The following is a 23,322-nucleotide window of genomic DNA, read 5'->3' as shown; positions in this document are numbered from 1 at the left end:
GCTAGGCGTGCTCCCGCCCGTATCAACTCCACCCCGTCTCACCAACTCCCGTCGCGCATTCTCTGACCGACTTCTCCTTACAATCTGCCTGAGCGTCTTCATAGGACCGATATTTGCGCATTACACGCGATAGAAAGACTCAAAACACACATCATCATGGCGGACAGCTTCAGAAACGCGATGATCAACCGGTCTCTCCGCGACATCAAGAACGTAAGCAGTATCCAGCTCCTGAATATCACATGATCCTAACAATATGAGCAGAACCTCGAATTCCTCGTCGAGTCCAACGTCCTCACCCCAGCGCAACACGACACCATCGCATCGCAACTCCCCGTCTCAGCGGAAAACAGCGCGCGCGCCCTCCCCGCCGTGCCCTCCGCCCAACTCTCCCAGATGAACATCCAGAGCGAGCCCACGCCTCCCCCCGAGAAGAAGAACCCAGCAAACATCGGCTACTACGCCGACACCCCCACCAACGCACCACCCCCAGCCTACCCCTCCGTCCCCGCCACACCCGCCGGTCCCCCCGTCCTCGCCCACGCCTCAGCAATGTACCAGTACAACGCGCAAGACGCGGGTGATCTCGCGCTTATGCCCAACGACAAAGTCGTCGTGACAGAGTACATGAACAACGAGTGGTGGAAGGGACGGAACGAGCGCACGGGTATGGAGGGTATCTTCCCGGCTAGCTACGTCCGCAAAGAGGAGAAGAGCGTTGTGCCTGCTTACAGTGGGGCGCCTGCACCGAGCAACTACGGTAATATGCCGTTGGATGTTGCGAGTGGTGCGCAGCAACAGGGACAGGTAGGACAGCCGGCGGGTGAGCCGAGTAAGATGGAACAGAATGGAAAGAAGTTTGGTAAGAAGTTGGGGAATGCGGCGATTTTTGGTGCTGGTGCTACGATTGGTGGAAATATTGTCAATTCCATCTTTTAGATGGAGACGAAAGGGTGTGGGATTGGAAAAGGGACATCGTTTTGGCGTTTGGGGGGGGGCTTGTTATCACGACGTGTGGATTGAGGGATGGTATGGAATGAACGGGTTTCTATCGGAACTAATGTGGTATAGGAAGATTGAATATGAGATTTCTTCGCTTGTCAACAGGTATACTCGCATTCTTGTGACAGCGTGGTTGTTTGTAGTGCATCATCGCCATTGAGTCCTACTTCGGGACACATTCGCGACGGCATTGACATACAGCCGATGCGTTTGACAGGCCTACCAACAGACCCAACAGCGTAGCAGTCAATTGTACTGCGCTCCTTCGTTTGCACATCAATCGCATCGATACACACACGTCAACCTCCATTACTGGATAACTTCTTGACTCGACGCTGCTACTCACGTCACCCACTGTACACGTTCAACAACTCCTCCACCTAACCGGGACCCCGGCAAAGACACTCCTTCACCATGAACCGTCGGCAACCTCAACAACCCTTCGAACCCCCCAGCTACGCCGCCGTCCAACAGGGCAACTTCGGCATCCCAGCTGCAGTCTCGAAATGGAATCCTTCCAACAATAGACCAGCAGCCCCTACACGTCATCGTTCCTCCTCGCCCCCGCCTCACGAGCCAGCGCCTAGACAGCGAAATCGATCGTAAGCCCCTCCCTCGCTCCCTCCCTGCCCCCTTCTCCGCATATCAAAGACTTGGAACTGCGCTGACCCGACTCAATAAAGCATGTGGGCCCAAGCCCTTGTTCTCTTCAACGTTATTGGGACTCCCTTGTCGTATGGCGCGACGCTGGAACACCACTTTACAACGGTATTCCCTAGGCGTTCGATGCTTGGTCTGGCTATGATACCGAGTCTACAACTTCTCTTCGTCTTCGCCGCACCGTTGCCAATCGGCTACGTATACCGCCGCTGTATAATCGACTCCGGTGCCCGACCCTGGGGCTGGAGAGTCTTGTTTGGAGCCGGTATCATCATGGCTGTCGCAGCACAGTTCTCGTTGTATGCAACGCAGAGTTATACCACTATGGTGGTATTGCAGGGACCCGTTCTAGGCACCGCACTGGGGTCTTGTTTTACGATTAGCAGCCTCGTCCTCGCAGGTCACTACAGAAACGACGTTCCGCTGGTATCTGTGCAGAGTGGGTTTGCGGGGTTCGCAGGGGCGGCCGTGTATACCGCTCTATCCAGATTTGCCTACGAAAGCAGTGGAGATGGTACCGGGGCGCGGGTCCATCTCTACACCGGCGCCGTGACAGCTGCCACACTGCTCGCTGCATTCTTCCTCCTCGCTCGCCTTGATGCGCAGAAAGAGAAGGTGTGGATAGACGGACATACACTCCGTCTCTGTATGCCCAAACACTACTTCAACGATTTAAAGGGGGGTGGAATGTGGTTTCTCCTCGGCTACATGCTAGTCTTCTCAGGAACCCTCATATACCCCTTCTACAGCATCCTCCTCCTAACCCAACCCCCTGGTCTCTTCTTCCCTGACACAGCAACTTACAGTCTCCTCGCTATGTTAAGCGTTGCCGCTATCTCAGGCTCTGCAGCGGCAAACATACATGTTCTGAGACGAATTGGGGCGGTGAACATGTTTGTTGCTGCGGCGGTGCTGGGGGGTGCGGTTTGTCTTGCGCCTGTGCTATATCCGGGACTCGTTGTTGTTATTCCACTAGCGGCGTTGTATGGAACTGCGCTTGGGGTGGTGTTTTCGCTGCATATGGTTGTTGTGGCGTCGTTTCTTAGTGGGAAGGTGGATGGGAGGTGGGAGGATGATATGCCCGCACGGGTTGCTGTTGGTATGGCGTTGGCGGGATTGAGTGCTTTTGGTGGGGTTGTTGGGGCTGCGGCGTTGATTGAGGGGAGTGAGCGGGGTGGGCAGATTGCGATGAAAGTGGCGGGTGCTTGTATGGTTGGTGGTGGTGTGTTGGTTGGGTGCGCGAGGTTGTGGCGGTGGAAGGTGATGTTCTATGCCGTCTAATACGTTTACTGCGTATCTGAGAGCTCTCATGCAGCGACAGGCGAACTGATGATGGTCTTACTGGTTTCATGTCTAATTACTAATTATTTTCTATATACAGTCGCATACATGCGTGTCATAACGGTCATTCAAGCTTATACGTAGATGTAGCAGAAAGGTCCCTCAGTCGTGCTCATCAGATCCTCCATCCTCTCTGTGCCATCCGCAGCATAGCCAAGGTTGATAGTCGTGTCAAAGGTCGTGTTGGCCGAGGGAGGCATGTTCAAGAATGTGCCAGTACCCGAGATACCGCCAGCCTCGCTCGTGCGCTTCTTGCGGTCAAGCTGCTGCCAGATCCACCAAGTCCTGTCAATCTGAGCGTGGTGGAGGTAGAAGAGCGGGTCACCGGGCGAGACGAAGAAGTCACGTCCGGGGTCACCGCCCATAGAGTAGTGACCACCGCCGTGGACACCCAGACTGTCTGTTCCTGGCACACCCTGCATGACCATCTCGAATTGCCAAATGTCCTTCTTGTTGATGATGAGGTCGGCGATGGCGGTCGCGTTGGCCCACTTCTTGTTGCTGTAGTCGGTCAAGTCGCGTGTCAGACATCTGGGGTTGTAAGAGAGGCCGTCGCCGTTTGCGATCTCGGTTCCGTTAGTCGTGCTCAGAGCGACTGGGCCAAGGTTGACCTCTGGAATGATTGTTAGTACCTGAATGAACGTCTCGTGTATATATTGATAACTTACTCATGTCCTTGAATGGGCCGCTCGTTACACAGCCACCACCGGTACCGGCGGGGATGTAGATGTATGGTTCGCCCCTGCCTGCGATGACAACTTGTCCCTGGCCGGGAATGAACTTTCCATTGCCGGACATGGAAGAGGCAGATCCGTCGAGCATAGCCGACTTCTCGAGACCGCTAGCAGCAGTCTTGGCCCAGTCCCAGTAGGGCTGGGTGCCCTTGTAGCCGCACTCGTTCTTGAGAGCTTGCTCGTACTGCCAGGTGAAGTACCTGTGCCACGCCAGGAAGGTACCAGTGTAGTGGATCTCCATGGTCTTCAGGATGTGGTTGCCAACAAAGTCATCGAAGCGAGACTTTGCTCCTGGGATGAGTGAAGCAGGCGTATTGGCCTTCTTCTTTTGGAGGCAGAGTACGGCATCGGTGTAGGCTTTGCGTTCCGGCTTCGTCAGGGCGCTCCATTCTTTGCGTACCGACACATTGTTCCATGTGCAAGCGGCTCGCTTTGACGAAGTTGCTGCCAGTGCTTCCTCGACTTGTTGCTGAGCGAACAGAGCCAATTGCTCAAGTTGTTCGCTAGCGACAGATGGATCGCTCGAGGGAGCAGTTGGTAGCGAAGAGGGGTCTATCGGCGCATCTTGTGGAGCTGGTAGCGCGTGTGATAGAGTTCCAGCGAGCAGGGCCAGTGCGATGGGGGAGTTGAAACGCATATTGTCTGTTGACCAATGGAACTGATGGATCAGGAAGTGGCTTGTTTAGCAGAGGAAGCTGAGTGCTGGTGAGCAAAGAAAAACGTGCAGCTCCCATACATATACCTCGAAGAGATGACCATACACCGCTACCGGTTGAGCTTACCATGCTCACTGCCGGGGTTGGTGGCGAGCACATGCCGAAGCCACCACGACCTTGCTGGAACAGTGCTGTACACCGCATCTAGTCTTGCTATCTCCGTCTGCTGGCGAAGAATTGGAGCAAGGCAAGGCGATGCCACGTGTGGGGCCAATAATTTTTCGGTGCCTGGAGCCTGTGCCTACCCATCTCCGACTATACTCATGCCCTGAGCGCAAGGACCCTGAGGCTAGATTGGCGGGCTACCTATGAACCGGGTCGTATCCTCAAGCGAGTCCATACGGAGAGCCATCGTTCGGCGACATGTGCATAGCAAGATCGGAAGTAGCTTGCCGGACAACTCATATGGCGCCGATGTACCCATAGTGTCATGTCAAGGCTGCCCGGTCTTCGGATGGCCATGGGCCTAGCGTCGTTTGGATAAAGACGACCCAGAGTTGATGCGCGGGAACATGATGGGCGCGCAGCATTCTGAATCATGCCGGCTGCGAGTAATGTATGAGCTCCGCAATCGTTAGTTACCCATACAACAGGTACTTCGACAACTCTACCTCGGTCATGTCCGTAAATCTATCTCTTCATGCCGAGAATGCCCTGATACCAGTCTGTTCCACGTCTGCAGGTCATCACGTCCGAGACCTGCATAATGAGCCGCGACCCGCCCACGTGCAGGAGAGGAAATATTCATCCTGGCGGCAAGCCATGTGGTTTGCGAAAATTCCCTGAAAAGTGTACTGATCCTCCCATGATTCAGGAGCCTGCATCGGGCCTGGTGGCTCGGATATCGTGCGTGTTAGGTGAAGACTGCTAAGCATTCTATGCCGCTGCACATTGGTGGCGCAATCATGCCATGGCGCTAGGCCACGCTAAGGGATGAGATCCGTCTTGCCGACTCCCCGTCCCGCTTCCTCCACTCCATATTCACACCGAGCGCAAGGTCAGTGAGGCCTCCAGTGCCTCCAAGCTACCGGTTAATCTCGATTGCGAATCTAACGTGCAGCCGCACGGGAGGCCCCATTCTGGCGCGGTCATTGGCTTACACGCCACCTTTCGAGTCTCTGGAAGCGTGCCGTCTGTTACGACCTTCCTTACAAGGTGCCTGGAAGCGACAAGCGCAGCAGATATTAGCCGATCTCTCAGCTTTCTTCAGTCCTGCCTCGGTTTTCAGTAGATGTACTGCTATATGGTGTCAGCATGTTCTCCAGCTTACCGGCAGACGACGTGTCCAAGCACAGCCTACGCGGCCCGGGGGATCTGCTCACGTCTACTTTCCCGCAACGGCCCTTCTCTCCATGGCATGATACCACCTATGTCCTCAATCTGATCTGCCGACTCCTCTCTTCTCCTGTCAATGCTCGGTTGTACTCCGTATTGACGAAATCACTCTCCACTGGCCCGTGCTCTTGACTAGCACAGTGCAGTGGGTTTAGTTTCGAAGATGTGCAGTAAACGGTATGACATGCAGCTTCTAGCTCTTCATCACTCGCTTTAACGATTTCTAGAGTGAGGTTCATGCGGCACTTTGGATACTCACTCGCTGCCTTACCTTGGCAGCTTCATACCCACGTGGCCGGTAGCTCAGTTACGCATCTTTGTCTGCTTTTTGCGGGTAGGTTCAATAATCTTCACTAACTGGTAGCACGAAGGACATCTCCAATGGCCATTCAACTCATGAACTACTGTCAGAACGTGCCGCTACACTGGGCGTTCAGCCACAGCTCAGTGCCGTCGCCAGTGCCGTCGCAACTCCCGAGGTTCTTTAGGACCGCACTTAGATTACCCTACCAGCGCCGTGCCCGAGACCCTGCACTTGAGACTCTGCGTCTGCAGGGGTAATCTTGGATCAAGGGATACTATTTCCTGCCCCGTCAGTCTGCCACGCAAAGACCCATACTTTCGTCTCGAATCAGCTGTCCACAGCCACCATTCCTTCCAGGTGTAGCGAGGCTAGTCCAGACGATTTCTCGCCAGCACATGTCGTTATGGCTCGGTACCAGATTCGATGAGCCCGACCTCTTGCGCCGCGTGATGGATCGCAGATGCCAGAAAACAAGGTTCGCGTTAACTGTATTCTCTCCGTCCTTCCGTGTGGCGGTTTAAGGTCTTGCAGACAGGAGCTGCTGGTCTCAAGACGTACGCCATGTGAAACCCCTGACGTCGTCGCGAACTCCCGCTCGCTGGTATTATATTGCATATAGTGCAAGCATCTTGCTTGAACTTCGAAAAACTTGCGTGATCCGGAATCCTTCACCTTCAATTGACGTGCTTTCCACAATGCAGCAAAGCGGCGCAGCCATGCCACCAATGCGACCCTACGAAGATCAGGGTCCTACCATCCTCGCGAGCACGCTAACCGTCACCGTCGTGGCCGTGCTCACGACAATTGCGAGGTTCTATGTCCGAGTTAAGATGATCAGGAATGTTGGTTGGGACGTGAGTACTCCGCTGGCAAGGCATGGGTGAACAACACTGACTTGTGCGATCAGGACTATGTGATGCTGTTGGCTATGACATTAGTATGAAACGACTGTTCTTGGGATACTGTACACTGCTAACACTCTGCAGTGCATTGCTGGTCAATGCCTTGTTATACCACAGGTTCACATGGGGGCAGGAAAACACATCGACTACATCAAAAAGGACGACTTCGTAGCCGCTCTGAGGTTGAACCTCATTTCGCAGCCGATCTTCCTGTTCGCCATATGTTTCGTCAAGGTCTCTGTGGGGTTCTTTCTCCTTCGGATTGCGGTCGGACGGTTATACAGGCGCTTGATTATCGGCATCATGAGTGGGTGCATAACTCTCTGATAGCAATATGCGAAGCTAACCAGTCCTAGTATTCATGACGGTTTACACCATCGGCTGCGCCCTTACAGTGGTCACGCAATGCCAACCCCTCAGTCTCATGTGGGATCAAAGCGCCAAAGGCACATGCTGGACCATCCAGACGAGACAAGCCCTGGGCTTCCTGAATATCGTGCTGAACATCATCACCGATATTGCCTTCTCAGTGGGCATACCTGCAAGTGCTTCCAGATCGTGACTACTGCATTGACTATGCTAACACATCCATGTAGATTCCTATGCTGTGGGGCGTCCAAATGAACCGCCGTCACAAAGCGTCCCTCATCTGCATCCTCGGCCTTGGTACATTCGCTACAGTCGCCGCTTTGGTCAAACTATCCTACCTTCCTCATTACGGGCGGGAAGGCGACCTTCTCTGGGACTCGCGCGACATGACCATCTGGACCGTCGTCGAATGCAACGTCGGTATCGTCGCCGGCAACCTCCCCTGCCTCAAACCGCTTTTCCGATCCATCCTCGTATCCACATACGGCAGCGGCTCCCGCAAGAACTCCCAACCGCGATATTTCTCAGACGCATACGGAAAAGGTACAAAGCAGCGCTCTGCGGTCAAAAGCTACGGTCCTCTTGCATCGAACAAGACATCAGAAGGCGAGTATGCAGGTCATAGCGCTGCTGGCAAGTCATACATGCTCACGACAATCGATGCGACGAACAAGCACGCTGGAGATTTAAGCAGGAGTCCATCCGGAGGAAGCTCGACAAGCGGGGAACGAGGAAGCACGGAGAGCGATACGAGGCTGCACAACAAAGCACATGGAAGCGGTGGAATGGGCAACATCACTGTGACGACAAAGGTAGATGTGACTGAGTCGATGCATTCAAACGACATCTACGAGAGCGGGAGGACGTATCAGAGACCACAAGCGAAGGAGATGGTATGAAGTAAGAGCGAAGTTTGATGGTGATGGTAATGTCTTTCTTATGTTTCTCTCTCTCTGTCTCTGTCTCGTCTAATGTATACCCCATCTCTCATCTAATGGCTCACACTAATAAAGATTATGTATCCAATTCCATCTGTGTATCACGCTTCCTTCTCACACGCCCAGCCAATCTCTTCCGTCGATGGCAGCATCACTCGGTGCTGTCTTCGTTCGACGCAGTATGGTGATTGGCAGGCCCACCGTCTCCGACGCGATACTCTTCCGCCAAAATTTCAAACTGCTCAAGATAATGAAATGCGGTAATGCAATGGTGCCTTGCGGCTTCTCTCTCTAGCTCCCTTTTCGGGGCAGTGTATATAACTGCAATCTCGACAAATGTCGGACGCGATGCAAAAATGACAAAGGAAAATTTCTGGAACAGCTCAAGTAGAGCACAGTGGTGTTTGAATAAGGGTATCGAACTTCGCGCAGCTCAACCGAAAAGGCTGCGTGTGCTCCTGCGGTACGTGAAGAGCAATGGTGCGGAGCAGTTCATCCGGTAGCGATAGTAACCTGGACTCACGGTTCTTGGTTTTGTTTGATTTCGGCGAAGCCTTCAGCGTAGCTTCGGGCGCAATCTCGCCGATCTGGTCTTCAAACGAGATATCAGCCTGAGAGTCGCGCATGCACCACGTCTCACGCCACATAGCGGAGATGTGCTGGCGTTCTTCGCGGGACGCGCTGTCTTCATCTTCTGGCTGCTCTTGGATGACGTGGATCTTCTTCTCGTCGTCGCTGTCGGAGTCAGACGATTCTTCCAGCGAAGAGGCGGATATCTTGCGGAAGCGGTGCACGTCTGCGTCCATGGGCCGGTCGAGCCAGTCGTCCATCTCCTCATCGGACATCTCGCTGCGGGTGCTTCTTGAGGAGCTCCAGGAGTAGCTGCTTTGCGGTGTTTGGGGAGGGGAGATCGGTGGACTGAGGGTGGACTCGTAGGTTGCTTGCTTCCAGTGCACGTAGCCTTGCATGCCTTGGATGAATTCCTTGCTGGGCTTACGGTCCATGGGCATTAGGAATTGCTGGATGGGGAAGAAGCTGCCTTCGACGGGGGAGATTGGCGGGGATAGAAATCCGCTGGAGATTGGTGTCTCGAGGTCGAATTCAGTGCATCGGGTCGTGTCCTGGGAGCTTTCCCGATCTGACTCCGGCACTGATGTGAGCGATGTTGTCGATGAAGCCCGCGTGCGTTCTGCTGATTGCTTGACCGAAAGCACCGGGTCCTCTTTCAACGACCGCATGTGCGAAAGGAGCTGGTCGTGAGTTTCGTTCAGCCGTTGGAAGAACGACTTCTTCTGTCGCAGGACATGGGGACGAAGGTCGTCGTACGGCACGCCAATGGTAGTCGACATCCTGGCAGCGAGCGATTGATTTCGATTGAGTTCGATTCCTGGGTCCGAAGAGAGTTCAATGTTTCAGGAGGTGTTCGCGCGAGGATGTTTATGTTGATAGGGGCATGCTAGTTGCTTTTTTGCGATTGTTGTTGTTGTGTTGACCACGGGCGCCACGGGATACAAATACAGCTGAAACTGGGAAACACAGCTGCGCGTCCCTCCGGCCCCGCTAACAGTCGCAAAGCAAGGCGGGGCGATCTTCGTAATACGCCAGAAAAACGGTTGATCCATGCAGAGCCGTTCGGTCAATAGTCCAGCGACTGTCCGGCAAAGCGCCTCATTGGCTCAATGCTGCTGAGGCGGGGCGATGTTGTGGTTCGGACTCGCATCCGATGACCTCAGAAAGACGAGGACCGGGGTGTGTTTTTCGCCTATGCCTTAGCTACATGCACACCAAAGAACAACAGTCTGGTTCACCATTCAGAAAGCCGTTGGACTGCATATTGCAGATGTCAGTGAACTCCGTCCATGCTCGAACGTTTCCATAGAGACAGCTGCGATGCTCGTCACTTCACGACAGAACCCATCAGTACCCAAGGCATCCCATGTGATGCGAAACATGATCGCTGGGATGTGTCGGAGAATAATGTGGAGTAAGTCATTAGCGAGCAGGTCCAGAACACACTCCCACCACGATCCGATGACATGTGCTCAATTTCCCAGAGCGCTCGCGTTAAAGCCGTTGGTAATGAGGCGCCTTGGGCTGTTGAGGCTTGCCAAACAAAGCGACGTAAACCGGTCCGAAACTCTAAAATCCAGCAACAGCTTTTTGACACTTTGGATTTCGCACCGTATTTTCCAAGTTTCCCATTACTTTCCGTCTGTGCTCCCACGTTTCGTCTGCATTACGCAGCTGCCGAGGACCCCACGGAGTCTTGTCCTTGCATGAACGATGCGGGTCGCGGACGTGGACCAGACGTCATGTGAAAGTCGTCTTTATTGCCAGATAGGAGGTACTTCGCAAGTCGTATATTGAGAGCTCATCCAGCAGCCCAAGGTCTGGTCCGTGAAGCAAAGTCATCATTGAAATCCAGCATCTACCTGCTTGTTGAATATGCGCACAGCAAGCTGATGAACTTTGATGACAGACTCGAAATTTTCGACCGTGGTTCGGTGCATGTCAGTAGCACTAGCCGGCCGGTGCCCAAACGCGATATCCCAAAGGAGTTAGGCTCCTCCTGGCGACGTTCGTGCCCAAGAAGTTTGGACGCGTTACGGGGCGAACACAACGCTCTCTGACCACCGCCTTATAATTTGCACGATGCGATCGCAACCTCAGTCTGTGCATCTGGTTTCCCAGACAGGGCCACGCAGATCGCATCCCAGCCTTGAAATCAAAAAGAAGGGGTGAAGACCACGCATTGCCCAGTGACAGCCCAAAATTGGTACCCAGTCCTTGGCGCAAAACCGTTGTGCTGGTTGCTGCAGTTCCCAGGCCCTAACTAGCGAGCGCGGCACCGGCAATCAGCACTAAACGACTAAGATTCCGTTGGAAACCGAGGCAATTGGCTCGGTACTTCACGTCAGCATGTGCGGCAGTGGGAGCGGCCTTCATTCGCTGCGCGTCTTCAGTTCGGAATTCCGTACACTTTAAACTGTTGGATTTCCTCCTATCTATCACAACTTCACATGCGCCATCAACCCTCCTCTCCGAGCGTCTGTCCGATAAGATTCGGGAGATCCGAGCACGCAACATAGACACGCAATGCGGACAAAGAGGAGGGCCGTGGTGCTCGAGGCGAGCGGGGAAGCCCACGTCTTCCGGTGCGCAGGGGGCAAAAATAGTAAATGACGGGTGTGCGGAGAGGAGAAAATGACGATGTGCGGTTCTGGACTTTGTGATCGTAGCAGGGTTGTGTATCAGAAACTTTCTCCTTGCAGGACAATTTTTCTTACGGGCAGAGTTTGCGCGTTGGACTTGCATGCTGTTCTCGTAATGGAGTGCGGAGGAAAGCACGCATCGAGTGTTCGGTTTTGAAGCAAGTCTCTCGTTGCGATCTTTGCGTTCGAGAGTACACTGGTATTTGGGATGGTTGAGTGATGCGGCAATCGTGTGCGCCTCGTCGCTGTGTCGTCGCAGTACCAGTGGATGAGGAAGTTCACAGTCAATCGTGCATATTCTCCTCGCGAGTCGCGGGACTGCAATCGCGAAGGACACTTGCCAGGTGTATATAATCTGCCGCCTGTTGCTCATCTTTGTGACGTTTCGTTGGCGAGTCGCGCACGACGGACAAGATCATCCAATGGTGGCCATTGAGGCACTCTGTCCTCCCAGTGAACCCAGCACTGCACGCTTCAACGGTACATTCTGTATCGTGGAGCCTTTCCCCGTATGATCTGGGTAATTGTTAGTTATCTTCGCTTTCCAACGTACAGGCCCAGCACATTTTACATCCGCGGGCGATCGAATGAGATTGGGATACGTACCGGCTTTCGCACACAGTCGTGCAGCGCGGCGAGTGCGCGTATATACAGAGAGGGAGAATTATACAAGGCATGCTCTCTTCCCGCTTTTTCAGCCTCGACGTCTTCACAACTAGAGAAATCTCCACATCAACTTCATCTGGTGTAATGGCGGAGCCCACGACAGCACGCACCGCATCATGGAGGAACGTCAAGACTGTCGGCTGTCGATCTTGAATTTTGGCCGACGGCGTGAACAGTCCGTTCGTCTGGTGAATGGAGTGGCAGGAAACTCCTCCAGCTATCGAGTGACGATGCGAGCAGCGCTCCGCAACATAAGCCAATAGGCCAACGCACGGGAATCCGGGTGTATATATAGGAGCGACGCGCAGAGTAAACCGCGATTCGAGTATTTGTTCGCGAGACATGTCATCGTGCGCCGTTTCACTTTCTCGCACGGTATACATCGAGTTGCACGGAGAAACCGCGCTCAGCTCAGGAAACCTATTGTCATCAGCTCAGTCGTCTTTCTGGAACAGAAGAGCTTACGGACCCTCGATGAGGGCTCCACGGCGCAACCACCTGGATGCTAGGATGCCATACAAATGACACTGGCCCGGTTACATCAGGGTTGTCGGACTAGATTGTCTCACAACGAAGGTCTGGGAGTGCCGATCGGAATTGCATGGCACAATTCTGGTCGTGGCGGTATATATTTATATATATAAGATTGCAGGTAGTGTCGACAGAAGTCATGGGTTTCGTAGCAGTAGTCGACAAAACTAGCTGCGCAGAACTCGTCTTGCAACCATTATGTCTGGATGTATATAAATTGATATATAATAATGAAAAGAAATGGCTGGATACGGTCTTTTCGTGGTGGGGATCTGGAGCAGGTTATATATCATGGAGTTAGCGTGAACGCATGGCTGGTCCTAGCAGATGCGTGATTAGTCTACGCATAAATTGACGCGCTACCCATGTTTCGACAATTAGTAAAATGATATCACAAGAGTGCGGGAAAGGGGTGACGTATCAGGAGAAGACGGGAGTGATATACGAACGACTTTTCATATCAACATGCGATGTCAGTACATACCCGCTAAGATGCCACATACCCATACACAAGTACCACCTCATACCCCATCACCCGTCGACCGCAACATTACACCCGTCTCCTCCCACAACCCTCAAGCCCACTCAAAGGTTTGTACAAGCCCTCTCAAACCACCTACTCTCCAACGGCTGCGGAAAAACGCCCCCATCAATCAACTGAAACAAATCCCACTCGCCCGCGCCCCCCTCAGTCTTGAAGTTCCAAAAGATCCATCCTTTGGTCTTGGCCTCATACGCATCGAGCTGGACCTCGATGTAGCGACGTACGCTGTTCTTCCAGTCTTGAGACCACAAGGAGACAGGACCGGATTTGCCGGCGCAGGTGTCGATGTAATAGGAGCCGGGGAAACTGCCTTCCATGCGGGAGCCCAGGTGGAAGCCGTTAAGGTGCGGGGCGCAGTCTGTGAAGGCGCCGGACCATTCGCCTACGACTGGGGTGGGGGGTTAGTGTGCGGATGGGAAGGGAGGGGGTGGGCGGGGCTTACTGGTCCATTTGTCGGAGCTGTCGTAGTTGGTGACCTGGAAGGCAGGGGTTAGTAGATGATTACCGGTGCGATGGCAGAGAGCCTGTGACATACAGAGTTGCACGCAAGAGCGATGTGTTGGTCGATGGACATGCTGTTCGCACCATCGCCGAAGATCTGGTACTCATGATGATCGACAATCACATTGCTCGCACCATCCTTGGTAGTCAGGAAGCCGTTCAGCCAAGATGGGTTCTCGAAACCATCGTGCATCATGGCGGGTGTGTCGCTGATATCCCGTAGACTCCAATACGCGTCGTTGTAGAACTGTTTGACCATCTCCCGATCGAGCTTCAATAGGAAGGGCTCGTTGAGGAACTGGATGGCGATAACGACATCTTGCATCTCTGGTTTGGCGTACTTTTGTGAGATCACGCTGAGTGCAGCGTGTGTGTGGCTTAGACTCTCAGCGTCGCCCCAGGATGGCCAAGATGCTGTGTGGCCGCTGTGGTCAAAGCCGTTCTGGGATTTGGGTGCGCCGTGGAGGTCGATGATGATCTTGAGACCGGTTTGGCGCGCCCAGTCGATTGCGGCGTCGAGGTAGGGAGCTGCACCGGCGATGTAAGGGCCCCAGGGCTCCACGTAGCTATGAGGTGTGCCGTTAGTGGGGTTGCATGATGGAATTGTAGGAAGTCTCACCTCCAGTAGCCGACGGGAATGCGCACGACGTTGAAGCCGGACTTCTTGATCTTCCAAAAGTCATCCAATGAGACGAAGTTATCCCAATGTTGCTTCAGCACTTCGGCACAAGCATCGTAGCCCAGTCGCTCGCAAAGCGTCCATTCGTCAAAGACTGGCCATTCTTCTGAGTCGTACTTCTCGAAGATGGACGGTGTGATGAACCTGAGTCTGTCAGGCGAGGCAAACATTGGGTGCTGGTTTGCTTACGGCTCCACGACGAGCCAACCGCCAATGTTGACGCCACGCACTTTCTCGGTACCCCAGTCAAAGGCGACGCTTCGGCCGTGAAGGGTACTACAGATCTCGTAAGCCTATGATACTGGGCTTGTACGGAAGGGTTCTCACCTAGGCGCGGCTGCTACAACGGAAGCTGCAGTAGCCAACAATGCTGTGATGAAGGACTGCGGACGCATGCTGGATTGACTGTGGATGGTATTGTTTGCTGTATCTGTGCCCGAATATCGAGGTGCAGTAAAGCAGAGAAAGAAGGTCGAACGAAAAGACCAAGTGGTGTTTTGAAAGTGAACGAGTGAAGAAAGTACTGCAAGCCAGAATTGCGGGTACAATCCGTAGAGCTCAGATACATACGTCGCAGGCACGTACACAGTAGAATAACGGGCAGTTGCGAACCCGCATTCAGGGCGAAGGGGAAGCGACTGCCGCAATAGACACCCGGAGCAACCAATCTCGGTTCCACGCCGTGACCCAATGGAAGTGACAGGTGACGCAGTTTTCAACCGTGTCCACTTGGTCCTTATGGTACATGCTCCCATATCCTTGCGTTGCAGGAGCGACATAGGACCCTAATGCAACAATGTCATTCCTTGAGATAGTGACATATATCTGCTTCTTCTTGTACCGTGTTCAGACCGAAAGTCCTGTTAATGGAGAACTGAGTATCCAAGACATGATGTATGCAGAACATCGAGGCCTTCTCTCAAGCATCGGGTAGGTGCACAAGTCTCTTCAAAATCGAGTTCTTGCGCGAACACAAGTCGAAGAGGTGCTGATGCGGGATGGATCAATCCATATAACCCGTCGTCTCGTCCATGATGGCCGCGAAGCTCTTAGTCTCACGATGCTTCCCACTTGTTATAGGTGGGAATTGCGACATCTTCAGTCGGAACTCGTCTGACTTCTTGATCGCAGGCGCGAGATTCCTACAGAACCATTAGTTCGTGCTACCACAAATTCATCACATAATCGTACTTTACATCCCCACGAACGAGGTAGTTGTTCCGTTCCATCGCAACGGCGAGCTCCTCTTGGTGGTTATCAAGTAGCCCAGTATTGGGCACAACGATGAGTGGGATCTGATAGCGAAGTGCTTCAAGGATGGAACCAGATCCTATGTATCGTTAGATGTATCATTCAAATAGAGCGGCTATTAGTACCAGCATGTGAGACAACCAAGCCTTTCGACCGCTGCACCAACTGGAACTGGGTTTTCAGTCCGTCCGGATTGAAATCTATGCCATCTATGATGAGGTCTCCTTTTGACGGGGTCTCCTGCATATATGCTGAAGCGAGTTTGGAGAACTGTTTGTACACGTCCTCGGCAGATCCATATTGGACCAAGAGATGTGTAAAGCCGCCTTGGCGTAATGAGTCCAGACACGTTGGACTCAGCACTGATTCAATGAGCTCGGTAAATGGCGCCGTTGCTCCGGTAGTCACGAAGCAGAGCTTCGAATCAGCCGTCCAGTTCCAAGCCATGGCAGATGTGATGGATGTCAAGATATCGAGGAATAGTAAACGGTGAGTGTGATCAGTCCAGCCATCAACTGCCCTCAAGATCAGAACCAAAAGTCGAAAGCAAGTCGGCGTCAAGATGGTCACGATGCCAGGACAGCGGCGAAGGTCGGGGCCATCTTAGTTCCAATTGGTCCAACGCACGGCCACACTTTGCACCCCATCGCCAAGCATTCCTGCATCGCGAAAAGTCGACGACAGCATCACCCGCCCAACCCCATCCAATGGCGTCAATACCACGAAGACTGCTCTTGCAGTCACGCCAATGCCCCTCGCGGATACGAACGCTCGCCGCACCGAAACACACATCCGCACAATGGCAACGGCCAATATCCACAACGCCGCGGCGGTACGCCAACGAACCCACGAAAGAGGGCTCTGTAACCGCAGCAGATGCAAAGGCACCGACTGAGACTCTGGACGAATTGGCGCCGGAATTACCTCAATCCTCCTTCTCGAACACTACGCAGGCAAAGGCATTCCAAGACATGACACCGCAAGAGCGCGAATCCGCCATGTTGGAGAACCTTCGCGTGTCCCTCGCAGAGATCGATCCGAACGTTGTCCGCGACGCCCTCCGCAAGGGAAAACGCGGTCTGCCACAGACTCAGGACTTTGGCCTGGAAACAGATGAGGACTTTGATATTGAGGAGGATGACAAGAGGAAGGTATCCACGGGTTTCTGGGCCGAAGGAGAAGAGAGCATGGGACCGGATGAGGATTACTACGGCGACGACCTGACGAGTCATGGACACGGAGAATTGGAGCAGCACCGCGAGTTGAGGGAGTATGCGCGGTTGATTGCGTGGGAGTTGCCGCTTCTGAGTCGTACGTTTGAACGATTCCAACATACCCAAGACGAAGTACACATACTAACACCTCCGCAGACCTCGCCCGCCCCTTCGAACCCCCCACATCCTCCACCCCCTTCCGCTTCCGCTACACATCCTACCTCGGGGAATCGCACCCCGCCGCCAACAAAGTCGTCGTCGAGTTCTCGCCCAACGACCTGACCGCCTCCCACTCCCTCACCACCCAACAAGTCTCCAAAGTGATCAAACTCGCGGGACCCCGCTACAACCCCTCCACCAACATCGTCAAGCTCTCGTGCGAGAAATTCGATACACAAGCACAAAACAAGCGGTTCCTAGGCGAAACCCTGTCTGCTATTATCAAGGAAGCGAAGGAAGGCAAAGATACGTTTGAAGACGTGCCTTTTGATTTCAGACATCATACGCCGAAGAAACGGGCGGAGTTCCCGAAGGAATGGGTGTTGACAAAGGAGAGGAAACAGTATCTTGAGGAGAAGAGGGCGAAGACGGCGTATCTTGAGGATCAGAGGAAGGGCAATGGGCTGTTGGTGGATGGGTCGAAGGTGCTTGAGACGAGCTTGCCGTTTATGAGTGAGGCGGGCAAGGCGCCGGAGACGGTTATGGTGGGGGGTGCGAGGGGGAAGCCGTTGAGGTAGGAAATAGACAACACATGTGATTGTTGCTGTATGAATATGAAATGTTTGATTGTTGTACAGATACGCAATGAAAAACAGCATCTTTCTGTGCTGCGTGTGTGGATGATACCAAATATCCAGTGGTGGACCTTAACTCCTATTGATACAAATTTCCGGGGAATGATATCCCAAGGGTATAGTTAGACCCATCGTTACGCCAATATTTCCCTATAACGCCATACCCAATTCCAACATGATTTTTGCGACGATGTTAAACGGATGTATCCATGATTCCGGTATTGAGTGGATCGACAATGCACTCGGCGCCACGGCGCTCGCACGTCTTACAAGGGATGGCTACGGAAGCGTTCTCAGCGTGGATCCGCACGTTGCATGTGTACGAGGTCTTGCTATCGTAACTGCGCACGCAATGAGTGCATACCCCAGCTCGATAGGCCATCTCTTCTATGCGCGCTGTTAGCAGGCAGGTCAAACAGCTGGCCCTGTGACGGCGCTTGGACGACTCTTCTTCCTGCTGCCCTTGCCCGCAGGCGTCTCGCCCTCTTCCCGCTTACGCTTTGCGGGACGAGAGCTGCCGCCCTTGGGTCGGTAGGCGGTGTCGTCGTCGCCACCACCAGTCTTGCGTCGTCCCTTGCCAGTTTCAGGGGCGGCCGAGTCTTCGTCATCGTGGTCGCGGGGAGCGGGTGTGCCGCCGCCGCCAATGTTTGACTCGCGTTTGACCTTGGTTGCGTTGGCTTTGCTGGTCTTTGGCGCGGCAGACTTTTCGGAGAGGTTCTCGTGATGCGCCGCGTCTTTGTCTTGCAGGAAGACTTGGGGCTGGTGCTTGCGCAGCCAGTTGTAGACGCTGTCCGGGTTGCGCACGGTGAGGTCCTTTTCGCTGAGTGGGGGCTGGGCGGATGCGAGGCGAACGGGGCGGCCCTGCTGGAGGGCCTGGTCGAAGCCGGGCTGCTCGAGGAGTTGGTCGGTGGCGAGGAGGTATTCGTCTTCGTGGGTGGGCGACATGTAGCCCGGCGCATGCTCGCTAAGGTCGATGCCCTCGACGGGGTGGTCGGGCAGGTCGGCGCGCGTCGTGTGGGGGACTTTGGCTTCGAGGCTGGCGAGCGACTTGAGCGTCTGCTGTATCGCTTGCGACGAGTGCAGTTGGTCAGCCCGTGTCGCGTATTCCTCGGGGGTGATGGTGTTGGCGGCTAGGTCATCTCGCAGCGTCTGCAGCTGCGCTTTCACCAGTTCTGGATCGGGGACGGCTTCCAGCGAGGGCACGGCAGTGTCGGCGGCGGAGAGGTTGCGCAGGTCGAAGCGCAGGCGCGGGTTGACGCGTGTCTGCTCGTTGAGCTCGAGCAGGATGTCGAGGATCTGGTCGTTGTTCTCCTGCAGGCGGCGGGCGGTGCCCATGGCCTTCCACTCCTGCTTGATGAGGCTGTCGCTGTCGTTCATGGCCTCTTCGAACCTGATGCGCATCTTGCGGTATTTTCGTCTTTTATGCACATTAGCTGGGGACTGCATTTAATCCGTCGGCGCGTCATACCTCCACGAGCGCTTGACGGGCTTCTGCGTCGCATCGGGTGCATCGACGGGCGGTGCATCGTGGGCGAGGGCGTGGGGCTCCATCGGGGGCGGCGCTTCCGAGGCCATGGTGGTGAAAAGGGTGGTGGTTGGAGGGTCTTTGGCGGACGGAGGTGGTAGTGTCTGGTTCTAGAGTTGTATGGTTGCGCTCAGGGCACGGCCTCGGTGATTGCTAGGAACACGGTCTTTGGGAGCATCATGTGGACCTGCCACGCCTCCGTCTTCACGCCTGCCGACTGAGGCTTCACTCCCTCCTCTTCTGCCAACAGATTCCTCTTCTCTGCCCGCTGCCTCGCTACATCGCTACCGTCTACACGCCCTTCTCTGCGCCAATCGCTCAACGCCAAAAGCTCGGACGCCCCGGAAGGTATTGCGTACTCAGTAAGAAGACCCTGAAAGCCCACGTCGCCGCCTTGCTCCTTTAGGACCTCACTGACATGCCATTGCCCGTGGCAGCTCTCCCATAGCCTCAGCCCGCGCACGCGATTATATATCCCCCTCTCCCACCGCCCGGCCGCCCGACGAACCCAGCAATACCGCCAAACTGTCACCCATACTCCTCAATCGCACCTCCCGCCTGAGCTTTGCTGGCGACCCGCGGTCTCGCCCATCAGACTCGCCCTCGTCCTCGTCCTACTCCAAGATGTCGCTGGATGCTGCAAAAGACGCGAGGAGGCGACGTAGCAGTAGTCTTGTCTACAAAGAGCCCCCCGAGTCTCTGGAGCAGCTGAGCGACCAGTCCGCCCTGCCCAACCTCAACGCCGAATGGGTGAATGCAAAGGGTGAGCACGAGATACCGCGCACACATGTCGCAGGAGATTGAGATGATATGTTGCTATTCTGTATCTCATGCTAACACCTCCAGGCGCCTGGGCTATCCACTTTGTCCTCATCTTCTTTGGCAAGATTCTGTTCGACATCATCCCCGGCATGTCGCAAGAAGCATCATGGACCCTCGTCAATCTTTCGTACGTGGCGGGATCCTACCTCATGTTCCACTACGTGCGCGGTGTGCCCTTTGACTTCAACTCGGGCGCCTACGACAACTTGAACATGTGGGAACAGATCGACAACGGCGAACAATACACACCAGCCAAGAAGTTCCTTCTCAGCGTACCCATTGTGCTATTTCTCGTCAGCACGCACTACACGAATTACAATCTGACGTATTTCCTCATCAACTGCTTTGCGACCATAGCAGTCGTCATTCCAAAGCTCCCCTCGGTATGCACCCCAACACTCTTCAGACGAAGCATTACTAACTTCCCCAGCTCCACAGGATACGATTCGCTTTCTTCAACAACCCACCGGACGACGCATAGCCGACAATCCCCATAATCACAACCATTGGTTTCACTGTAATTTGCATGTATTTTTAATAGCAGGCGCCTGGCATGGCCAGATTGAGTAGCATCACCGCGCGGGAGCGGCGTTGGGCATATCCATATTCAAGGGAGGCGCTGGATTCACAAAAGTAGAGGAATTGATTACCTCGCGTGCTCACGTGGAGATAGTGGCTTGACCTAGCTGCATTATCGCATTCGGGACTGGTGCATACATATGATAGGGCGATAATTCTCCGCAAACATGCACTCGCACGGCATCTCTACTGCTCTTCCTCTACTGCTCTTTCTGAACGTCCATCACACCTAACCTTGGAATGCTTGGTAGTGTGGTTCAACATGCAAGGTGCCACCACTTCCGGCAACTACGGTCCGAGCGCAAGGCCAAATCCAGCCAACCTTCGTCATCGATGCGCACCTCCATGCAGCGTGATCCTTCGCGCTCGACACCTGATCCAACGCGCCATTAATCCTGCACTCCAGGTCCCCCGTGATATTCGCCGCTCGAGGTTATCGTGCGTGAAACTCCGCTGTCTTTCCAGCGCGCGCTTTCTTTGCGGTGTTCCAGAGTTCGCCATTTACCTTCGACGTCACGGCGATCATAGAACGCCTACTCTCGCCCAAGCTTCGCAGAGACTTCAACTCACTCACCACAATTGCACGCGTGCCTCTAACCAACAGTAAAGCATCATGGTCTGGTCTCAACTCGAGCCCACGGGGCCGCACGTTACCTATGTGACCCTAACCTTCTTTCTCATATTGTACGCGTTGTTCTCGCTTATGATCCGGAACCGCCTGCATCTCTCAGAACCACCATTAGCCACGCTTTTTGGTATCGTAAGTACGGAGATCTTTAAGAATGAATCTTTTTCTAACAAGACCGACAGATCGTCGGACCACGCGCTCTCAACCTCCTCAGGCCATATGAATGGGGCTTTTCCGTAAGTGTGCTCCTCATACAAACAAACAATACTAACCGTCGCAGGATGAAATTATCCAAGAACTGACGCGTCTCATCGTCGGGATTCAGTGCTTCGTAGTCGGTCTGGAGCTTCCCGCAGGCTATCTCCAAAAGAAATGGCGCGCCCTGCTTGTTCTTCTCGGGCCTGTCATGACGTTTGGTTGGCTGATGTGCGGAATGCTTATTATGTTCCTGTTCGACACAGACTTCCAGACTGCTTTGACGATATCGGCCTGCCTCACGCCCACAGATCCTGTTCTCGCAGCTTCCGTTCTGTCGAACAGCCAGTTCAGCACCCGAGTACCCAAGCGGATTAGGGACTTGTTGAGCGCGGAGAGTGGTTGCAACGACGGCATATCCTTCCCATTCCTGTATCTGGGATTGAGCCTTCTCCTGAAGAACACCGCTCGTGGCTTCTTCACGAAATGGTTCCTTGTTACTATCCTATACCAGTGCGTGGTAGGCGTTCTCCTGGGTATCGCCCTGGGATACATCTTCAACGGCCTCTACAGGTTCTCGCACAGCCGCGAGTGGATGGGCCGAGCCTCCTACCTAGCCTTCTACTTACTCCTGGCCATCTTCTCCATCGGACTGGCATCGGTTCTTGGAGTGGACGACTTCCTAGTTGCCTTTTTCGCAGGCCGTGGCTTCGCGCACAACCAAAAGAACCCGACTGAAGGAACCGCACTACCCGTCATCATCGACTTGCTGATCAATTCGGCCTTCTTCATCTTCTTTGGAGCAATGATACCCTGGGCGAGCTTCAACGCGGTGGACGGAATTACCCCTCTCCGACTGGTTGCTTTGCTCGCACTCATCCTACTCTTCCGCAGAATTCCGATCGTTTTCACGCTTTTCAAGACGAAAATGTTGCCATCTGTAAAGACTACAACCGAAGCCCTCTTTGTCGGACATTTTGGACCAATGGGTGTCGGTGCCCTCTTCCTCGCCATCGAAGCCCGCGCGCAGCTCGAAACTGGTACATCCTTACCCCTTCCACATCCGCCCAAGGATCTGCCCGTCGAGCGACAACGGACAGCAACTATGATATGGCCCCTTGTTTGCTTCATTGTGCTCGGAAGTACCATGATTCATGGCTTCAGTACTTTGGCTGTCAGCATCGGAGGCCATCTCGCACGTCACGAGGGCGAGAGGGCTCCTCTGATCGGTGCTGAAACGGAAGGACTACATGGCATGATCCATAACGACAGTGAGGCCGAGGACGAACAGGAATAGTACAATGTTGTTCTCGGACGAAGACCATTTGGTATGGGATGAATGTTGGAGCTTGGTCTGATCCAAGCTTGGACGCCAGCACGACACTGAGAAGAAGGTCGGTCAGATGACGACGACAAGCTACCGTTGGACTGTCGACACTGGAGCTAAGGTCCTTTTACTCCACAGTGTCTGAACGATTACAAGAAGGACGATATACGCCAACAATGTCGTTCTCACAGCGCGCGCAAGACATGTAGATGCTTACCTTGAGTATATATGATAAATCAAGTTCATTCAGTACCAGACCAGAATCTGGGTTAACAACCATGTCGACTGAGGTCTGTACAAGTCTAGGGCCGCCTGCTGCACTGGATCTCGCTAACAGCTCAGCATCAAATGTTGCGCCTGGGGTTAGGTATGATGTTGCCTGCCCGTCCCCGTCCCCAACACCAGATATCAACAGCTCTCCCACCATAACACTAGACGGCCTCGCTAACCTCACCCCTCTCCTCGCCCCGTCGCCAAACGAGATCCAAGACCTCGACTCAAATTACCCAAGTTACCGCGCACCAATCAATTACTACAGCCTCTCCCCCAGCGG

The 23,322-nt window shown here is 54.0% G+C and overlaps 10 protein-coding genes across 10 annotated transcripts; 5 read left to right on the top strand and 5 right to left on the bottom strand.

Moving 5' to 3' along the window:
* Positions 1–156: 156 nt before the first annotated feature.
* On the top strand, positions 157–939 carry J4E87_007909 (uncharacterized protein; the record flags this gene model as incomplete). Its single annotated transcript, XM_049379502.1, has 2 exons — positions 157–213; positions 265–939. The coding sequence occupies 2 exons, from the start codon at positions 157–159 to the stop codon at positions 937–939; spliced, it is 732 nt and encodes a 243-aa protein (XP_049230730.1).
* Positions 940–3,077: 2,138 nt separating this feature from the next.
* Positions 3,078–4,374, bottom strand: J4E87_007908 (uncharacterized protein; the record flags this gene model as incomplete). Its single annotated transcript, XM_049379501.1, has 2 exons — positions 3,078–3,616; positions 3,672–4,374. The coding sequence occupies 2 exons, from the start codon at positions 4,372–4,374 to the stop codon at positions 3,078–3,080; spliced, it is 1,242 nt and encodes a 413-aa protein (XP_049230729.1).
* A 2,923-nt stretch (positions 4,375–7,297) lies between these two features.
* On the top strand, positions 7,298–8,262 carry J4E87_007907 (uncharacterized protein; the record flags this gene model as incomplete). Its single annotated transcript, XM_049379500.1, has 3 exons — positions 7,298–7,301; positions 7,351–7,523; positions 7,591–8,262. 3 exons carry the CDS (start codon positions 7,298–7,300, stop codon positions 8,260–8,262), a joined length of 849 nt encoding a protein of 282 aa, XP_049230728.1.
* Positions 8,263–8,684: 422 nt separating this feature from the next.
* On the bottom strand, positions 8,685–9,650 carry J4E87_007906 (uncharacterized protein; the record flags this gene model as incomplete). The annotated part of the gene is made up of 1 exon (XM_049379499.1): positions 8,685–9,650. One exon carries the CDS (start codon positions 9,648–9,650, stop codon positions 8,685–8,687), a length of 966 nt encoding a protein of 321 aa, XP_049230727.1.
* Positions 9,651–13,295: 3,645 nt separating this feature from the next.
* J4E87_007905 (uncharacterized protein) lies at positions 13,296–14,829 on the bottom strand (the record flags this gene model as incomplete). The annotated part of the gene is made up of 7 exons (XM_049379498.1): positions 13,296–13,642; positions 13,697–13,730; positions 13,790–14,321; positions 14,375–14,578; positions 14,624–14,710; positions 14,762–14,786; positions 14,826–14,829. The coding sequence occupies 7 exons, from the start codon at positions 14,827–14,829 to the stop codon at positions 13,296–13,298; spliced, it is 1,233 nt and encodes a 410-aa protein (XP_049230726.1).
* A 608-nt stretch (positions 14,830–15,437) lies between these two features.
* Positions 15,438–16,132, bottom strand: J4E87_007904 (uncharacterized protein; the record flags this gene model as incomplete). Its single annotated transcript, XM_049379497.1, has 3 exons — positions 15,438–15,576; positions 15,626–15,764; positions 15,811–16,132. The coding sequence occupies 3 exons, from the start codon at positions 16,130–16,132 to the stop codon at positions 15,438–15,440; spliced, it is 600 nt and encodes a 199-aa protein (XP_049230725.1).
* Positions 16,133–16,392: 260 nt separating this feature from the next.
* Positions 16,393–17,636, top strand: J4E87_007903 (uncharacterized protein; the record flags this gene model as incomplete). Its single annotated transcript, XM_049379496.1, has 2 exons — positions 16,393–16,996; positions 17,056–17,636. The coding sequence occupies 2 exons, from the start codon at positions 16,393–16,395 to the stop codon at positions 17,634–17,636; spliced, it is 1,185 nt and encodes a 394-aa protein (XP_049230724.1).
* A 468-nt stretch (positions 17,637–18,104) lies between these two features.
* Positions 18,105–19,268, bottom strand: J4E87_007902 (uncharacterized protein; the record flags this gene model as incomplete). Its single annotated transcript, XM_049379495.1, has 2 exons — positions 18,105–19,110; positions 19,162–19,268. 2 exons carry the CDS (start codon positions 19,266–19,268, stop codon positions 18,105–18,107), a joined length of 1,113 nt encoding a protein of 370 aa, XP_049230723.1.
* Positions 19,269–19,842: 574 nt separating this feature from the next.
* On the top strand, positions 19,843–20,521 carry J4E87_007901 (uncharacterized protein; the record flags this gene model as incomplete). The annotated part of the gene is made up of 3 exons (XM_049379494.1): positions 19,843–19,981; positions 20,065–20,423; positions 20,471–20,521. The coding sequence occupies 3 exons, from the start codon at positions 19,843–19,845 to the stop codon at positions 20,519–20,521; spliced, it is 549 nt and encodes a 182-aa protein (XP_049230722.1).
* Positions 20,522–21,232: 711 nt separating this feature from the next.
* Positions 21,233–22,739, top strand: J4E87_007900 (uncharacterized protein; the record flags this gene model as incomplete). Its single annotated transcript, XM_049379493.1, has 3 exons — positions 21,233–21,379; positions 21,430–21,483; positions 21,528–22,739. 3 exons carry the CDS (start codon positions 21,233–21,235, stop codon positions 22,737–22,739), a joined length of 1,413 nt encoding a protein of 470 aa, XP_049230721.1.
* Positions 22,740–23,322: the final 583 nt, after the last annotated feature.

Source organism: Alternaria ethzedia (genome assembly GCF_023757985.1).
Source record: "Alternaria ethzedia strain BMP 0044 chromosome Unknown scaffold_23, whole genome shotgun sequence".
In the NCBI taxonomy this organism is placed as follows: domain Eukaryota; kingdom Fungi; phylum Ascomycota; class Dothideomycetes; order Pleosporales; family Pleosporaceae; genus Alternaria; species Alternaria ethzedia.
The sequence above is the reverse complement of the archived record's forward strand: the minus strand, read 5'-3'. Positions and strand labels throughout refer to the sequence as shown.